We start from the raw sequence: 19,569 nt of genomic DNA, 5'->3' as shown, positions 1-19,569 counted from the left end.
ATTATGCTGTAGCCTTTTACAGAAACACCTTTTTGAGTCTTTCATCTATACAGAGCAGTGGAGGTTGATCTTTGATGATGATGAAATCTTTGAGTTTTTTGAAAACAGGGTTTGTAGGTTACACCTAGAGTTGTATGTCCACATTTTATTTTAAGATTTGCACTTCCATTCGAAATGTGTATGTCAGATTACATTTTTCTGACCATGTAATAGATGTGGATGAAATAGGTGTAGATGTATTTTTATAGGCAATTTCATAAAACCTACACCACTCGGCTAAATACATCTTGGGGTGATTTGACATGTGTGCTTGATACAAATATTGAGATTTATAAAATCAGATCCCCAGGAATGTGGTAGTAAACGTGCACAAAAAATGACACAGCACAAATGAAACTGAAATTAGAACGTTTGTAACCCATTCGAATTCCTGGCAGTGTCAGGGCTGTTCTGCAAAAGACAAGACCTCTATGAATGCAACTTTTTATAGGACAAAATATACTAACACTGTTACAGCTATCATTAGAAAATTATGCATATGTTAGAAGTCTCAGTGAACAGTGAAAGTGAGAAACATTGGAAGTTTAGAATAAATACCATGACACTTTTCTTTACAACACATAATGATCTATTTTCCCTTTTCTTTTTTGTTTGTAATATTAGCCAATGCATATTACCTTTCTGACCTATCACAGTATACCTAAAAAACATTAAAAGCAGACACCCTTTGTACAATAATTGTAATCAATGTACTGTAATTGGAAAATTTAATATTACAAATGAAGATAATAAAAGCTTAAATTTACATATTAGTAAAGCATACTTTTATTTCACAATTATAAAGCTTTTTTTAAGCTATTTTATTAAACAATCCTGCCCTACCTCCCCCAGTAGAGTAAATAGGGAACCTCTCTCACAAGAAATGACATAACATTGCTAAGAAACTCAGTCTGACCTATTTAATATAGCTTTATAAAGCACTCTTTAAGTGCAATACTGAGCTATGAATTTTATTGGGTTGCAGTGAAAATAAGCTGATTAGAAATGTTGTCAGCTCTCAGCTTCAAGTAAAGGGAGCTTAGTGTGGCATGGAACCACATTTCCTAAATGCGGTGCAGATTATATTAAGGGTGGACTGCCCAAAGTGGACAAATAATTTCATTTATGTCATTTAATTATAGCATTTTACTTACCTTCATAACTTACAGTACGTCTATGATATTTCTTAGGGGAGCCTCAGGAGCCTTCACGGGTTCCATTGCAGGATTGTTCCAGTAGTCCAATCATGGAGTGATGATTCCTGAAGTTCCTGGAGTTTTACGGGACATGACCAGGAAGTTTAAGCCTGCCCATGTATGCAACCAATTGGACACTTTGCATAAACGTGTAGAAATCAATTATTTTATATAGCTTAAATGCACCAGCATCATGTGTAGGCAAATTTAGGTGCTGGACAGTTTGAGTTTACTGAAAGGAAGGAGTTACATGCTATCATGTCAAGTGAGACCTAGCAAACATATTCGATAAGTAATTTAAATTCAGTTAAGGTTATTTATGAAAGAAATATAAGAGCCCACAATACATTTATGTGTGCATATGTACACCTAATTATCTTACTCATTAAATCTAGCTTAAATAATAACCTCATTTTTGCACGTGGGTGCATAACTAATATTCATATGTCTAGCCAACACTCTGCAAGGAAATCACATATACTCCCACCTCCTCCAATTATTAAATGCAAATTTTTGTCACCATCTTTATGCACATTACCAATTGGTGCAATCAGTAAAAAAAAATGTTGTTGACATCACAAAATGGCACTTGTGCTGTAAGTCTGTACTTTAGCTCTTTCATGAATGACCTGCTTTCAGGTGCAGATACCAACTGTGAAGAAATTTACATAAGCATGGGCTTATAAGCACACATTTGTGAAATAAGTCTATTACCTTGTTGCATACCTCATATCAGACATAAATGTGTAAAAGTGTACAGACACCACATGTAAAGGACTAAAACAATGTTTTACATCATTAAAAACATAACACTAGATTTTACCACAACATATTGAATATTGATGTGTTTCTACCGAGATATATATATTTATATAAATATATATATATATATATATATATATATATATATACATACAGAGAGAGAGAGAACGAGACAGAGAGAGAGATCTATATATATCAGTATACAGATTTTACATATTTTAAACCGATATATTAGTTCAGCTAGTTCTATAATCCCAATATTTTTTTATTACATGAAAGAACATAGAGGCAACAGTAGCTTAAATGGCAGCTGAAGAACATCTTGATGCATAGGTTCCTCTGTACATAAGTGGCACTGTTGACATTGTAGTTTAGTGAACAAAAGGCTCCATAAAAAAAGATTTGTCTTTATTTTTATAATTTAGCTATACCAATACAACAGCAAATACTTTAAAGCAATAAAAAATGGAACACTTTCGCTGTTCTGAGTGCATAAAATATAGCTGCTTGGCTCCATATTGTGTACATTAACCCCTTCATCCCTGAGTTTAAAGACTACGGGGAAAGCCACATAACCATCCACTAAAATGCATTTGAAATATTTGCAGTGTGAATGGTGCCATACTTGTATGTAATTTCAATTCCATTATTTTAAAGAGGCCAGCTACTCATTTATGTTTTACAGATTCACATCCCACAATTGATATAAGAGTATGTTGGAAAATGCATTTAAGTTGTTTTATGCATTATGCTTAACCCCTTCATAGCATGGTGATTTCCTATCCTAATAATCAAACTAAATTTAGGAAACAAAAAAAAATCTTTACGCCTCCATGTTTGGATAATTTATATTATTTTATGTGCTGTAATAGGGCCAAATTTTTTAGTACAATTGACCACAGAGATCACGATTCTTGTTACATTTTCACACTGTTTGTGGAACTCCAGAAATTTAATCAATAATGTAATTGGCTTTTTCTCCCATGTACCAAATATGTATACTTTATGCAAGCTATGAAAAGTGATATAAAGCCAATAATTATAGATACACAGTTTAATTTAGGTGGGGTTTTTTCTACATAAAATATGCTTCATTTGCACATTTATGGTGGAAGCAAGGGATGACAGGTACAGTGCAGGGTGGACAAAACTTGAAGCTTGGTCGTTTTATTTTTATGGAACAAAATTAATTCTGTTTAACACTCAGGCATGTATGTATCAGTGCAGGATCCACATATAAAGTGCTTCAGTGTAATTCAGAATGGGTACATGATGTAAAGGTGCTGGGAGTTGGGGGCATACATAGTTTTCTTTTGATTTTGTAAAATATACTGTTTACTGTTAGCTATATAATATTATTTTCTTTTAACAAAGAATTCAGTACTATCCTTTACAGGCATGCTAGCTACCATTAGATCACTATTACAAGTTATATTCTCTTGGTGGGATGCAGGGGTGACCTACACTAGATTAAAAAAAATCACAGTGGCATCACAAATACATTTCTGAGAAACCCCAATACAAAAGTTACACTACGGCACTTGCCACACAGGGCTTTGATTGTGTACTTGGACCAAATCCTACTATTGGAGCTGGAGGCACTGACATCCCCATTCTGATAATGATGAGAGGGGGAGGAGGAGAAAGGCACCCATTATTCATTCGTAAGTTAGTTCAACCTCCTGTTGTGCTAAAGTCCAAAGTAGTTCTACTATGGGAAAGGAGGATTGGAAGGGGTTAAACATATGCATTTTATCTTAGTTTCTCTGCGGCATTAAGGGTTAGCTATGTTACAGAGTAAAGTAGCACTATTTAAAATAAGTAAAACAGTAACTTTTTCATTGAATGCCTATCAAATCCATTCCTGTAATCTGTGCCCTCACATTTCCCTTCTTTTTTACTGTCTTTTTAAAGCTCTTCGATACAAGGCAGCTGTCTATTGTTAAAACAGCGTTAATACCTGCTTATTTTCTACCACCAAAATGAATGTAACAGAAACGTTAATAACAATAATTTAACTAATCACCTCATTATCAATTGGGGGATATACAGTAATTGCTTTAAAAAAGTGAACTTCCTTTAAAATAACATATCACTGTAACACACTACCGACTTACTCTTTGAGGTGAAGGAGTTAATGCAGTGAGCTGGAGATCTGGTTAAGTCTCATGTCAATTAAAATCCAAATATACTTAACACCATTTGTTGCATGTTGTTTGATCTAATAATTTAAAATGGTGTCAGCTAAAAAAAGACTTGGACAGAACTCAAAGAATTCATATTAGTCAAACGAAAGGGAACAAAAAGGGATTATGTCAAAATATATTTAATCTCATGATAACTTAAACAATAGTAACAGCAGCCCTACAATAAAATAATTTGAAACCTGCAATCCAACCAAAGCTATTCAGTATTCAAAAAGTGTGTTTCTATTGTTCCTTTTTCCTCTACGATCATCTTCGACCTCAGTTGAGTTCGGTGTTTTTAGCCTGTGGTTTAATGTCATATCTAGATTAGTAGGCTAGATTTAAAGGAAAATGTAGATAAATGAAAATGAAAGGATTAAATGTGGTAGTTGTCAATATTCTTTCAAACCATTGTAAAGTAAGTAAGGATATATTTATAAAAAAAGAAAATCTGCCAGGAAGACAGTACACTAATTTATAACACACTAGTATTTCTAAAAAAGAAAAACACAATAAAGAATTCTATTTTATAGCTTGTGCCCTACGTTCCACACAATCCGATTTTAATTGCTTGCTTCATGAAACTGAAGAATAAAAATAGATTTCTAAAGATGAGGTAAATCTTGTACAGAGTATAGGAGATATATTTTTAGGTACAAGTAGTCCTTATGTTTATAGTCTACTTAAGTGTTATACATAATTTATCAATGAAGGACGGGATCTCTATTTGTAGAACAGTGTTAGTGATAGAAAGCTTACAACTACATATTTTTCATTACTGCAAATAGCATACAAAATTATCTTAATTAAGTGGACTATGTGTACCTTTTATATATATCCCGATAAACTGTAGAATATGTGCATTTAATAAGAAGGGTTGAAAGGAAAAGGAAAAAGCAACGTAGAGATGTTTTCAACTATTTTTACCAGTACACAAAAGCAAAAAAAATGCCTTCCAAGAGTGCAATGGTTGAATGCATTTATATTATATAAACATTATTCTTTGCTTTTTCTACAGAGTCCTCTCTGCTCATGCTTTACATCCAAAACGTCCCAATGGAAGAAAGCAAAACTACACTGGTGACTTCAGAGACAACTGAAGTAATAAACACAACAGAACTCTGACATTTTTCTCATTGCAGAGTTACCACGTTAATTGTTAAATAGGATTTTCTACAAATATACAACATATAAAAACTGTTAAATATATAACTTTAGGCTTTTCAAAATACATTTAATGATCTCTTTCAAACAAGTGTCACTTTTTTTCTTTAATTTTCTTTCTGGTGCTAAATGGTGTACCGAATGAGGCCACGGGTGACCAAACATGCTCTTTTGCAAATACTGTTTTATCCAATTTCAACTATCAAAATGGAATTGTAGAAGAGGCATATTTTACTCGTTAAAACTGAAAATGAGTTTAGTATGGGAATGTCATTCTAAGTACAGAGGAATAAAGATATCATTAAGACAGTTTCTGTTTTGTGAAATGTGTTTTAAAACATAGGCTGTTATTGTATTCTCCATGCTCCATTAGATTTCTTAGATGTTCTTTTGAAGAGCTTTTTTTCTGCATCCATATTGCTGCAGTTGTCCATACAGATGTCCACTGGATAATAAAACTCCAGCGTTGGAAATGCTGAAAACATGTCCTTTGTTAAATCATAAGTAAGCATTCATGTTAAACCTTTACAATTGACCCCAATATGCTTTATGATATTAGGTCTGTGTCCATTTTAACATAGGCTTTACTCTTTGGTCTTTTGTGTGTATATCCAACATATAAGAAAATAAAAGCAATTCAGACAGTCCAGGGCACAAGAAGTCACTCTCGTTTGCACCTTAGTCCTCTTGTAGACAAAACAGTCTTCTTTCTAAGGCTGATTGGGGGGTGGAATACTCTTCGAAGTGGTAGAATATTCAGTTTCAAACATGTTGGTAACATCAAGTCTAGCAGTGATGTACACATACCGTAGATGAAATGTTAGCCATGAACTGTATTGCTAATGCCCAAACATATCTCTTATGAACATTCAGTATTCTTCTCTTCTGTGATCCTTTACATGGAAGGACAAAGTTTAGCTCATAATGTAGAAAATTAGGCTGTCTTTTATGAGATACTGGGGAACAGACAAAGTTGATGACATATGAGATGATGATCCACAGCAGTGAAATTGTCTAAAGTACATAGCTCTCACAAGCCTGAACTTCTTCTGCAGGGTACTGTTGTTGCATTTGTCAGGAGACCTGTAGATCAATAAACACACACACTGTAAGTCAATATTTTACTTTCAAGTCTCTATTGTTCTCTGTTAAATGTAACCTTTCAGAAGTATGCTCAGATCTCAAAAGGAACTATAATGAACTAAACAATGCTTATTCCAAGGGTGGAAAATATACTCAGAAAATGACATGCAGATAAGACAATCCCATTATATTGTCAAAAATAATTAAGAAGAAACAAAAGAAAGACATTAATGTTGCTCTACTGATTTTATTGACTTGTTCTTTAACTGAATATAAACTGTGCAGATATGCAAAGATATGCTTGTGCTTCAACGTAAAGCTTAAACACATTCCCTGTAGCACATATCTATGATTTATTATCAATGCTTTTATTACCTGTAAAATAAATAAAATAATAAAACTTTTTGAGCAATGCGTCACAGTATGCTTGTCAAGTCCGAAGACGGGTTTTTAGCTAAGAAAAACACCCTGCCGAGGGTAGCAGAGTGAATGATAAAGACACCAGCAAGCCTTCCTAATAACATAGTGCACCTTCAGCACAACCACTGTTAAAGGTATCACAGGTTAATTCACATTTTTTCACAAAGAGTTTGAAAAAAGCAAACCCTTAACATAAAATAATAAAGTTGAAGGTTCTTGCAAATATGCTCAAATATAAAATATAAAAACACTTCAGTTTATAGTTCTTATAAACCTAATATAGCAGTACTGAAGTCACCAATACTGTCAAAAATAGTCCACAGCACACATGTAAACTTGTGAAATGTTTATTCGAAATTTTGAATGAAAGTAGCGCCTACCATAGTTGTGTGTTAAAAATATAGATACATTTCCTTTCTGCTTTTATGTTTTATAAAGATAACTCTGCTTATGGCATTGCGGTAAAAAATAGTGAGACCACATGGGAAATGCAATCACATTTAACATATGGTGGTTAAGAGCACTTTGACCTCAATGGAGTATTGATCCACAATGCATTTATTTGTGGTAAATGCAAGCAAATGAAGCAGTAAGCACTTGAAAAATGGTGCCTTAAAGAAAGTACATATAGAAGTGTAAATGCTAATGGTTATGGGGTTATTGGAACCAATGGGTTTACATAATTGTATTAGTTTTAAAAAATGCTAGTGAAACCATGTATTTTGATGCCAGTGGGTTTTCCATAAAGGAATTTCATTTTTTCATTCTAATGAAATGCAAGGCTAGAACCTCAGCAATGTGAAATTGAATTAAAAAGCACATGAGGTTAATATATGTATATTTAACATTAGATATGAATGGACCTAAAGCACTACCCTAGCTCTAGAGTTGCAGTGCCTTGCTTCTCATCCAAGCCTGTTCCATCTGTAGCCTAATAGTGTAATTAATTACACTTATGTCATTGAAGGCTTATGTTGGCTAAATACAAGTTTCAGGAGACAGAATTCCAAATAATACTGAGGAGCAAAAATACTATGTTATATTTCAAATAAAAATATTGTCTTATCTGTTTTAATAAGTTACTATATATTCAATTATTTAAAACAAATACATAATGACTCACAACACCATTTCAAATGTTATATATAGCAACACTTTGATTATTAGTACATATCACACACTATGAATTATAAGCACATATTCGTTTAAAAATAAGTGTTAAAAAAAATTGGTAAAAAGGATGCCATAATTGATAACAATGTTAGTTTTCATTAGTTACTGTACATCAATGATTATATAATGCATGGCATTTTAAATCCTAAATTCCTAAGGTGCCCCCTCCTCTATAGTGGGGTTTTGGCTAAGGGGAGGAGCAAACTTGGGAAAAAATATTTTCTTAGGTGGCAGTGCAGCTTTAAACATTACAATATCATAGTGATGTGAGGCTCCTGTCAAACTAATGAGTTGGTAACATTCATCACACCTTTCTGAAATGTTGAAATTAGCATACATTCAACTTGTTTACCTGTTGATTTATATTTGTTTCTTTAGTCTTTACAGATTTGTATTTTTACTGAAGACATACAAAGATGATTTGTTTGTTTTTCCCCAATATATAACACTAAAGTTACACGTTATTTTAAAGAGTGTTTGGCATGGAATACCACATGACAGAAGGGGTTGGCAATTGTGTGCTGAATATAAATGACTCCAGGCATGCTGTGTGCCTACATGTGTGGAGAGAGGAAATCTCACAGCACCTGGATCCTTGTTATCAAGAAAGAGAAAGAGAGAGAGAACCGTAAATCTACTTTCTTGACTCCAGCAACCCAGCTGACAACCTCTAGAGTGGTCACTGGTGGATTCAGAGTCATCTGATTGGGGCAATCGCCCCACCTAGCAGCAATCTTCATCCCATTAAATTGCAATGGAGAGGTCCGATCATCAGGGGAGGGAGCTGGGCCATCCGAGACCAACCATTCAGAGTGAAGGAGGTGTGTGGTCATGCTAAATCGCCCCCCCCCCAAAAAAAAGTCTAGGTCTGCCCCTGAGAGTGGTTCACAATTTTGGAATTTTCACCTGCACTCCTCCTCTTCTCACATTGTTATTCCACATATTGGAGAGTGTTAGATTGTTGCCATCAGACTACATTCTACTATTGCTGTTGTCAAGTTGTACTTATATAATTCTTTCCCCATGGCTGGATTTTATTCATTTTGCCATCGGGCTCAGTTTTGTTATTTTTGTACATTTAAGATGAATTATAGTTTTGTGATTTATTAGAGTGGGGTTACCTTATAAGCACTCCAAGTGACACACTAATGACCTTGATTTGATACCTGGAGAAACTAATATGTTTATGATTAGTATCCCATGCTGTTACATCTATTGAGGATTCCAACTTCATATTATTCTTGCATTGTTGAGCCTTAATCACTCAACTGTCCTAGTAATATTATTCAGTATTAGTGAACCCAAAATAGTGACAAATATAATTCAATATTATAGTTATGAAATATACACCTTAAAAAACTGTACACGTGGAATCAATATACCTAGTTTTTATCTTTGTCTATATTTTATGTACAGTAAGCGACACAGTTCCAAGGTATAGTTAATATATAATTTCATCCTTCTAACACATTTGAGGCTAATCTACTATCTTGCATTTCACCACAACAGTGAATGAGGAAAGTGCTGAGGTATGTGGAATTAGAATTTATAATTTACTTCTCATCATGTTATTGTAGTTGTAGTTTGACCAGCATGTTACCATTTTGCTGTTATTTTTATTATTTATTATTTATATAGCGACAATAATATTTGACAGCACTGTACAAAGAATAGGTAAGCATTCTCATCAGTACCTGCCTCATTGAGGCTAACAGTCTAAATTCCCTAACACACACACACACTAACACACACTAAAGTCCATGTTTAAGGTATGTTTAAGGATTGTGGGGGGAATCAGGGGCATCTTGAGAAAACCAGCGCAAGCACACAGAGAACATGTAAAATTCCACACAGATATGGTAGCAATGCAACTTATTGCAGACAATTGAATTATATTGCTGGGTTTAAACTTTTTTTTCCATCTACATCATCATTTAGCAACTTTCACTTACAATGTGCAAAATGAGTGGTGGTGTGTGATAGCTAGAAATGTGTGAAATATTTCAAAGCTGTTCCACTAAATATTTGCATTATTTTACATATGGATGTGAAATTTTGTAAGGCTCATTAGCTGAATTTGGCCTTACAGTTAAGTATTCCTAGTCCTACCCAAACACACCATAAAGCAAAATAAATTAACCATTTCAGCTCATTTCATAGACTATGAATGCCACAAAATGCAAATTACACATGCAGGGCAAAATTGCACCTTGGCAAAACTATGTTGCACTGCAGGGGTGGGACAAATTTAAAATGTACAAATGGAGGGAGGAATGTCCTAGTTCAACTCTAAGCTGCAATGTAAAAATAAAGCCAGTATTTGTGTGCTACACTCAAAATCCTCTATTATTTTCATTAAATTTCATTTAAAAGGTTCATGGGCACTGCTAAGATGGGGCTTAAAGCATATCAAGGTTTTTCAACTGTTAAATATCATGTATTAAGAGTTTTTTTAAAGAAATATTTTAGTTGATATCCAGAAATAGTGCAGTCATTTATTCATTTTAAATAGAAGGATCTTGAAACATAAATAGGAAAACAAAGGAGCTTACAGTGTAAATAAGATACAAAATAAATAATAAGGACTGTGACGGACAGGTTTCACGACTGCAAGAAAATGCCAGTGAAATACCAGACAGTGACATTGAGATAGATTACATTTGTTGGAACAGGAGAAGCAGTGTACATAAATATTGTTCACAAGCTTTTCAAGATCATATGGGACCACTTCAAAAGATTAAGTACGGTTTAGAAACTGTGTGAAACAAATTTATTTAAAACCGGTGCGGTACAAATTCCATAGTTACTATGTCACACAAGTGTAAGAAAATGTGATTTTTTTTTTTGTCCGGGAAAACAGAAGGTAACTAAAATGAAGGAACATGTCTTCAGATGGATGAGCAACTGAAAAAAAAGTAATGTGCATATATATATAAAGGTTGTTAAGATAATTATTAGTATTAGGGAAATATTAATGATTAACATTATATAATACACTATTAATAATGATAATACTTGACATTCCCTACAAATGAGGTATTAAATAGTAGTTTAAATCATAAGGGAATCATAACAGAATCTTTTATTTTCTAAAAATTATACAAATAATACAAATGCAAAACAAAGTGTATAATATATTCATGTGCAACTCAGGTGATTAGAAACAGCAGTGATTAAGAAATTGGTTAGTCTTCCATTTGTTGTAGTGAAGAGGTTCAGTATTGGGGAAGTAGGAGAGTAACCACTGACAGGAGACACAAAGAATAGCTGGGGCACATATATAATATTCAGACACAGCCTACATGTGGTAAGAACGTACCTCACGCTGCTCCTACCTCATCAATCAGGAGGGGACTTTTGAAAACATTGATCGTGGCCGTTTGCAGACCTTTCAGATTTTGACTGATCAAAAAGAACAACATAAGAAGAAGAGAGAGGAGCCAGATGACAGAAAACTGTTATGCTAAAAACTAACAGCTAGTAGAGGGAAGTGAAGAGAAAGTTTAGGAAGTATTATATACATTGAAAGAGAAATGGTAGAAATCAGTGGGACAAAAAAAAGGAGTGAAACACAGAAACATTCTGTCAGTCTCTACATTGGTTGCCTGTATTTCAACGAATCCAATATAAAATTCTTCTACTAACATACAAGGCCATCAACAAAAATGCACCGACATACATTTCCTCACTGGTCTCGAAATATCTCCCCACTCTAAACCTCCGTTCTGCACAAGATCTACGTCTCTCCTCCACTCTCATCACATTCTCCCATTCTCGGTTACAGGATTTTTTCCGGGATGCACCCACATTGTGGAATTCCCTCCCTCGCACAGTAAGACTTTCCTCTAGTCTTCAAACCTTCAAGCGTTCACTGAAAACCCACCTCTTCAGACAAGGTTATGATATTCCTCAACCAGCATCTTAATTTCCCTAGATTATCCCATTACCATCCTCTACACAGCTAACGCAAGACAACAACCCTCTGACCAACATTGCCACACACAGCCCACTCAATAGTTTTACCTTTGCGTTCTAGCTGGTCCATTGTGCAATATGATGTAGCACATGCCTTTGTGTTTCAAACTACCATTGTCCTATAGATTGTAAGCTTGCGAGCAGGGTTCTCTTACCTCTCTGTCTGTATGTATTATCCAGTATTGTTTTATCAATGTTTGTTCCCAATTGTAAAGCGCTACGGAATTTGCTGGCGCTATATAAATAAATGTTGATTAAGATGATGATGATGATGATGAAACATTGAGAGGATATATGAGGAGAAAGTATCAAAAGAGAAGAGTGTATTAAATACAGCAATAAGGAGAGATATAAGGGAAAATTTCCTATTAAGAGGGTAAATAAGGTATCAAGAAAGAAAGGTCAGGAGTCTTGGCGTCAATTTTCTATTCATAGTATCCCATAATTCCTGCTGATTGAGCAGCACACCTTCTTTATTTTTAATAATACCCATAGTTCCCTATTTACATGTGATCTCAACCATGTTTTAATAGGCCTCCATTTTCTATCAGTTAGAGTGATGGGATATTCTATCTATCTATCTATCTATCTATCTATCTATCTATCTATCTATCTATACATCTATCTATCTATCTATATATCTATCTATCTATCTATCTATCTATCTATCTATCTATCTATCTATCTATCTATCTATACATCTATCTATCTATCTATCTATCTATCTATCTATCTATCTATCTATCATTCACATTTTATCCAGCAATATATTGTTTATGTTTTGCACAATTGTATCTCTACTCAAGACAATATTCAATCACTTTCAGAAAAAATATAGTTAAAAAACACATGTAAGCATCAAAAAAATAAGACCGAAACATTTTTTTATATATCTTCCATTTCCTTTCCCTTAGTGACAGAAAATAAATTCACAAAACAGAAATTCTTGATAGAATCTGCCAAATCAGCAATTTCTTTGAAGCTATGTAAATAAGGCATTAAATTGGCCTGTGCAGTAAATGTTTCTAGTAAATCTCAGACACATAATGAATCTTGGGTTCATAGATCTGCTAAAAAATACAAGTTTGCCAATAGTTAATTGCTAAACAAATAGGAGGTATGTAATATAATCTCAGAAGGGCATCAAAACTTAATAGTCAGCACCTTAAAGAAAATAATTACTGTGGCCTGATGACATGTATTTCTGACTTACATAATATGAGATGAATTAAAAAATGCTGTAAGTAGGGTTGTTCAGCTATAAGCATTTTCACTTAGACACTTAAGGTATCTTAAACATGTGTGATTTCAGTGCAACTGTAGTCTCGAGAAATATTATGTGATCTACCATATAGGACTGTAGTTAGGACACAGTCAGAAATTGGAGTAATCAATTCCCATTAAGAACTTCCACAAAATACATCTTACAAACACATGGTGGACAACTGACCCTTAGTGGGTATATGTATATTTCATGACCAATCTTTCTAGGGATAAATAATTCTGCGCAGCCCATAGCTGTAATCATGAGGACTGATAGCTGAGAACTATATAGTTTGTGAAATCTGCTATATAATAAATGCAATAACAATTATCTCAAGTTTGATCATGCTGTCATAGCTTCTAGATATAGATATATAATATATATGTTTTTTCATCTTGGATCAACCAGTATTTTACATTTAGTGGTCCTATGGTGAACATACTGCCAACAGCTTTACTCTTCATATCCAATTCCTCACCAAATCTTGCCACTTCCTCCTCCATAACATCATGAAAACCATTCCCTTCCTCTCTCAGGAAGCAACCAAAATCCTGGTCCATTCACTCATCATTTCTCTTCTCAACTATTGCAACCTCCTTTTCACTGGCCCTTCTGACTCTCACTTTTCTGACCTTCAAACCATATAGAACCCTGTAACTAGGCTCATCTTCCTCTCCCGTCACACCTCTTCCACTACTCCTCTACGTAAATGCCTTCACAGGCTCCCTATCCTTTTTAGAATTCAGTTCAAACTCTTTTCACTCACTAACAAAGAAATTAAAAGAAACCCTTACCAACAATTCTCCTCCTTACAACTCTTACTTTGTCTTGAGGTACAAACCTACCCGACCATTCCCCTCCGCCTCTGAGCTCCGCCTCAACTCACCTGTCATTTCCTCCTCCCACGCTCACCTCCAAGACTTCTGTCGTGCTGCCCCATTCTTTGGAACTCCCTACCCCGCCTCACTTGTCTCTACCCCAACTTTCAGTCTTTAAAAAGCTATCTCAAAACTCACATTTTCAAGCTTGTGTATTGTGGTGAAACCAGGTATTAATATCACCTCAACCAGTCTGCACCTCATTTCTCACACACTGTGGACTATAAAAACATATACTTTTTCTAGCCCTCTGGTTACCCATATTTGTCAATCATATTTAAACTTCTATATAAATTCTATTTGTAAGTAGTTAAAATGTTTGACAGCATGGTTTTCTTATCTTGCAGACTAGTCCATTGTTTCAGCCTATGAAAAAGGATTAATGTCCACCAGTCCTGTATGAATCACACCAGGAGGTCTCATGTATTAAGATAGGGAAAAGGTCCACAGATAGAGCTCTATGTTTAATTACAGAGGACTGTATTGTGTATTTACATGTAATGTGTCTGGATTGTGCCCTCACTTGTTTAATTAACTTGTGCTGTTTAGAGGGAGGGAAGCTTGGATGGATAGACAGCAGTCCCTGAGAGTGGCGAGGATACTGGTGAGGCATTTTTATTATACCCTGTATGCTGTCTGTGCCAGACCATAGTGTTATTTGTTGCAGGTTATTATTTAAAAATGTTTACTGCTGTTTGGTTAGACCATTTTGTTAACTAAACTTATTCATTTTATTTTGGATATTTGCCTGGGTTATTTTAAACCATGGATAAGTGTTGGGTATGCCAGCTGTGCGGCGCAGAGGGTTACATTAAACCCAGTATCATCACACCTATCCTACCACCTTCTGACCATCTTATCATTCACCTCCTCTTGCTTAACCTGCCATCTCTATTTTCTTCTCCTACTGTTTCTCACCACCCCTCCTTCTAGAATGTAACTCTCATGGGCAGGCTCCTTTCTACATATTGTCCCATGTCTGTCCACTGTCTAGCTCCACATGTCTTTGCTGCACTTTGTGTGAGCCCCCATAGCATTACTCACACTCATCTGTGCTACTTATGTGTATTACCTCATATAGCTGTTACTTGCTTCTGTATCCGGTGCTACGGAATCTGTGGTGTCTTACAAATAAATGAAAAATAATAATAATAATTTGACTATTCTAATATTTTGTGCAATTCATATTTTTATTTTTAGATTCTTAAATCAATTAACTGCATTTTTAATGGTCCAGAATGATGGAAATTGGATAAATGATTTGGAATGTAATTGCACAGCTGTTTAGCAAGAAGTATATGAAATAAGTGAGCTACACAAAGTATGCACAATAACTGTACACTGTTTGCTTTGAAGTATTTTTGGCTTTGATGTTATGGCTGTCAAGCTGATGTGGCTTTACCCAACTACAGACAGCAATTTCCCCCATTCTAATTAAAGAACAGAGTTGTGTAGAGGCATTTGTGAACTGACAAATGATTGACAGGAAGTTAGGCTGAAACTTGTATTAAAATGTTGACACATTGTTTGTGAAGCAACAATGAAAAGTACAAGGGAATGGAAAACAACAGTGCATCATCTGAAAGTAATGTAATATATGATGTACTGATAGAGACAGTTGAACATTTAATAATACACATTTTCAGAGGTGCATGTACTGAAAATGTATACAATAATGTTTACAATAATATTGAATGTTTTTGATAATTATTTATAATTTAACTTATAAGGAGGATGTTTTTTCTGAAAGTTGAATTGCTTTTTGGAACTACCAATATTTATAAATAATTAAAATTTTGTAGATGATTTGTGTTGACATATATGTTCACAAAACTAAGGCTGACAACAGACAAGGACATTACCATATTTCGTTCACTGGAAATGTTGTCTGCTTTCCCGGATTAATATTTGTTATGCACCTGTATAACAATTTTGAATAAATTAGCACTCTAAGTCAAATTGTTGAATCTCTAATTAAAATGAAATGCAAAAGTGTGCTCAAAATCAAATACAACTATATATGGTTGCTGTTAAATTTGGGCCTAAGTTGTAGCAATTTAAGTATATTATAAATAAAGAGTGAGGGCAAGTCCCCATTCATAGAATGTGCTCTGCCCATAAAATTGTTAATAACCAGTCTACATAATAAATTTGCTAGGCTAGTGACATTGACCAATGAAAAAACATGAATTATTCCTTTACAGTTGCTGGTAAATCAAAGCCTAAATTCTGAAGCTCTCATTTTTGATCAGGGGTAAAATTTGCGTGACCCAGCCCTAATCATGACAACTAGCCTATTATTCAATGAACTACAGGTTTGTAATTATAATTAAAATGTGAAAAACAAAGACCCCTAGCTTCTAGATATAATTAGTTTTCAATCTCTAGTTTTATTTTCAATTAGTGACAAACAACAATTAGCTTAAATATTTGTGTATATATCTTTTCTTTAGTTTCCATAGTTTCCAGTCTCATAGTCTTTATGTATTTTCTTTTTGTCTACTTTTTTCAGTGGTATCTCTTTTACCGTTACTACCATTGGATTTTTGATACAGTCATGCTCTTTAGAATGGGCTGAGCAAGGTGTTTTAGCTATTTCTCTTAACACACATCAATTCTCTTATATAGAAAGTTTAATTAGGATTATTTATGCTAGTTTACCTTTCCCAATTGATAGTACAGTATATATTTCATCTTGTCTCATATTGCTATCATTCTGTTAACGTTCCAACATGTGAGGTTGCATCAATCTAATATTAAATGATTCAATTTTTACATTTAATTTGTTACATTTTTCAACTTCACATAAAGAATCAAGTGTTTTTAATGATTGTTATCCTTGTAACTTTACATGTGGTGCTAAGCTGACATTCCTCTTATGACCGTGGAAATAACTCCCTACACAACTGGTGGATAATTAATGTTTTTGCATTATTGGCTGTAATGAGTTTAAATACTGAGATTGGACATAGTTACCTCTTTGTGAAGAATGAACTCATTTAGCAGAGACACACATTAAGAGATTAATAGGATTTTTACACTTTTACACTTTGGAATACAACTTATGAAACTTTTGGGAGCTTCTTATGGACACTAAGGATTTTTTATCTGCTTGGACAAATATAAGGAGCCTGACACATTTTCATCAAGAGTGGTGAGAAATATACTACCAAGAGCATCTGATCCTTCTGAATTGAGCTAATTTGCCAAAAGAGACTGTTAGTGATTTCATCGTTCTACCCTACACCACTGCTAAACTATTACCAATTTTGACTCTCTGCTAAGGATACTTTAATTAGGAACTTTGTGTTCCACATATATTGATTTATTTAATTTGTAACTTTAATTTACTTCCTATAATAATACCTGGTAACAAATTGATATGTTAATTATTTATTTTTATTCAAAATAAACAAATTTGTTTTATGTTCACAGTGGTTTCTGTTATAGAGTTTTTATGTTTGTTTTGATATATGATTTTAAGTATATGGTGCAAAATAGAGCTGACTAATTTTTTTATTTCATTTTTGCATTCCCCATAAGAGACTGTAGAATCTTTTTTTGCAGCAGCTTCTTTTGCCTATTTAATACTAATAATAGCTTTAATTATATCTAGCTTCTAAGGTTTCTTTTCCTTCCTTGACTAATGCTCCTTGGCTAAGTACAGATTACCACCCTATAAATCAAAAAATACCCAAAATATGATACTATGGTGCCATTGTTCACATGCATTCTTTGTTATGGAGGTCCTCCTGTCTTCACAGTGTATATAACACAATCTGTAGGCGAAATTCTTACAGGACTTCTTTTTTACATTTCACCTATCTAATATATTTTCCCTAATGCAGAAAGCTTGTGACATTTTTTGACATTGTTTGAGAATGTCCTTCATAGTGATGGAGATGCTATGAGCCTTTTTCTGAAGAATGCTGCAGATTTTGGACACAGGACACAATGACTGTAGGATCAATATTAAAACATCAGCATCAATATATGCAGTAGGTCTACAAAGTTCAGAACTTGGCTAGTGGGTCAGATTTCTGGAAGGCAGGGATCTATGAATAAAAGGTTTGTTTGAACAGTCATGGTCCAAATTTTTCAGCAACATTTTTGATCAACATCAAAATAATAATAATAATAATAATAATAATAATAATAGTAGTAGTAGTCTTCAATTATAAATTGATAACATATCATGTAGTGCAGTACATTTAGGAAATCATGATACAAACGGGTAATATGCTGTAACATGAAACATGGTAAAGATGCCCTGCCCAATTAAGCTTACAGTCTAAGGCTAGGTACACACTACAGGAAAATTCCAACAATTAGTGATTTACCAACGACAGCTTAAAAAAAAGTCCTGAACAACTTGCCGATTCATGTGTACACACTATACATTATTTACCTTCAGATCTGTGCTCTTTATCTGGTCCAAGAGCAGTGCAATTGTTTAGAGAATGTTATGAAATTGTTCACTGACAGCATGGATAGCCACAGTAAATAATTTTAATATACATAAGGAAGGGATATATAGTTGGCTAACAATTGTATTTTTATAGAGTGAGAAAGTAACTGGAAGCTGAAACTTTACAAACTCATTAAATGCATAGTGATGAGGACTACCAGTTTCCTGTGTATTTCTTCATTCTATTTGGTAATAATACCCTATGGCAGTGAGTATAGTGCGGCGAGGGCTGTTCCCCGTGATGCACTCACCTTGCAGAACTGCCCTCCCCGTATTTCACCCCACCCCTTTACAGAAAAATGAGTGCCCGGCATACAAGACAAGTGGCCCTCTCCTCTGTTGCGTTCAGATACTCAGCTCAGACATGCTCCCCTCTTCCACGCAGATGCGAGACGTTCCCGAAGACGACCAGAGATCAGCGCGGTGCGTAGGGTAAGTGTGAGGTCCCATCCCAGGCCTCCATCCATAACCCTACACTACCCTACCCCTTACAGGTATATGCAGCATGTGCTGGCTTCAGGATTGGAGGACTGGACTTGGCTGCTGAAGTTAGAGCATGAGGTTACAGACTGGTGAGACATAATGAAAGGAAAGATTGCATTGAGTGGGAGAGAGAGGGAGGACGACAGGAGAAGAGTGGGAAGAAAATGAAAAGATGGGGAGATGAAAACATAAGTGGAGGGAAAGAGATAGAGGAAAGATGGTAACATAAGAGACATGGGGAGGAAATTTACCCTCAAGTTCATTGACCCAGAGATGGGACATGTGCAAGCTGCTGGCAGGTTTGATACTCATACTGACAGCTGACAGGTTTGAGACTTGGCTACAAACAGCTTAACTCCAGGGGTTAAATATATTAAGGAGAGATTTTTGCAAATTTCCAATATTCTGTGACTTTGTCAGCTAAAGTTAAAACGGAAATGTGTTTAAAGGCAGTATTTGCCTTTAAACACATTGCTAG

The 19,569-nt window shown here is 34.5% G+C and overlaps 1 protein-coding gene across 2 annotated transcripts in view; it reads right to left on the bottom strand.

Moving 5' to 3' along the window:
- The window catches only part of TAFA5 (TAFA chemokine like family member 5), a 474,858-nt gene that overhangs the window by 29,130 nt on the left and 426,159 nt on the right, over positions 1-19,569 (bottom strand). The window contains exon 4 of one of the 2 annotated variants that reach the window (XM_075208870.1): positions 5,146-6,430. The exons of the other annotated variant lie outside the window; for it this stretch is intronic. Within the exon in view, the coding sequence (XP_075064971.1) occupies positions 6,422-6,430 (9 nt within the window). The 3' untranslated portion in view covers positions 5,146-6,421. Of the gene's footprint in view, positions 1-5,145; positions 6,431-19,569 lie in introns of those variants that run through there. 2 annotated transcript variants of the gene reach the window in all.

This window comes from Mixophyes fleayi, chromosome 4 (assembly GCF_038048845.1).
Source record: "Mixophyes fleayi isolate aMixFle1 chromosome 4, aMixFle1.hap1, whole genome shotgun sequence".
Taxonomy (NCBI): domain Eukaryota; kingdom Metazoa; phylum Chordata; class Amphibia; order Anura; family Limnodynastidae; genus Mixophyes; species Mixophyes fleayi.
Note: the sequence above shows the minus strand (reverse complement) of the source record. Positions and strands in the feature narration are given on the sequence as shown.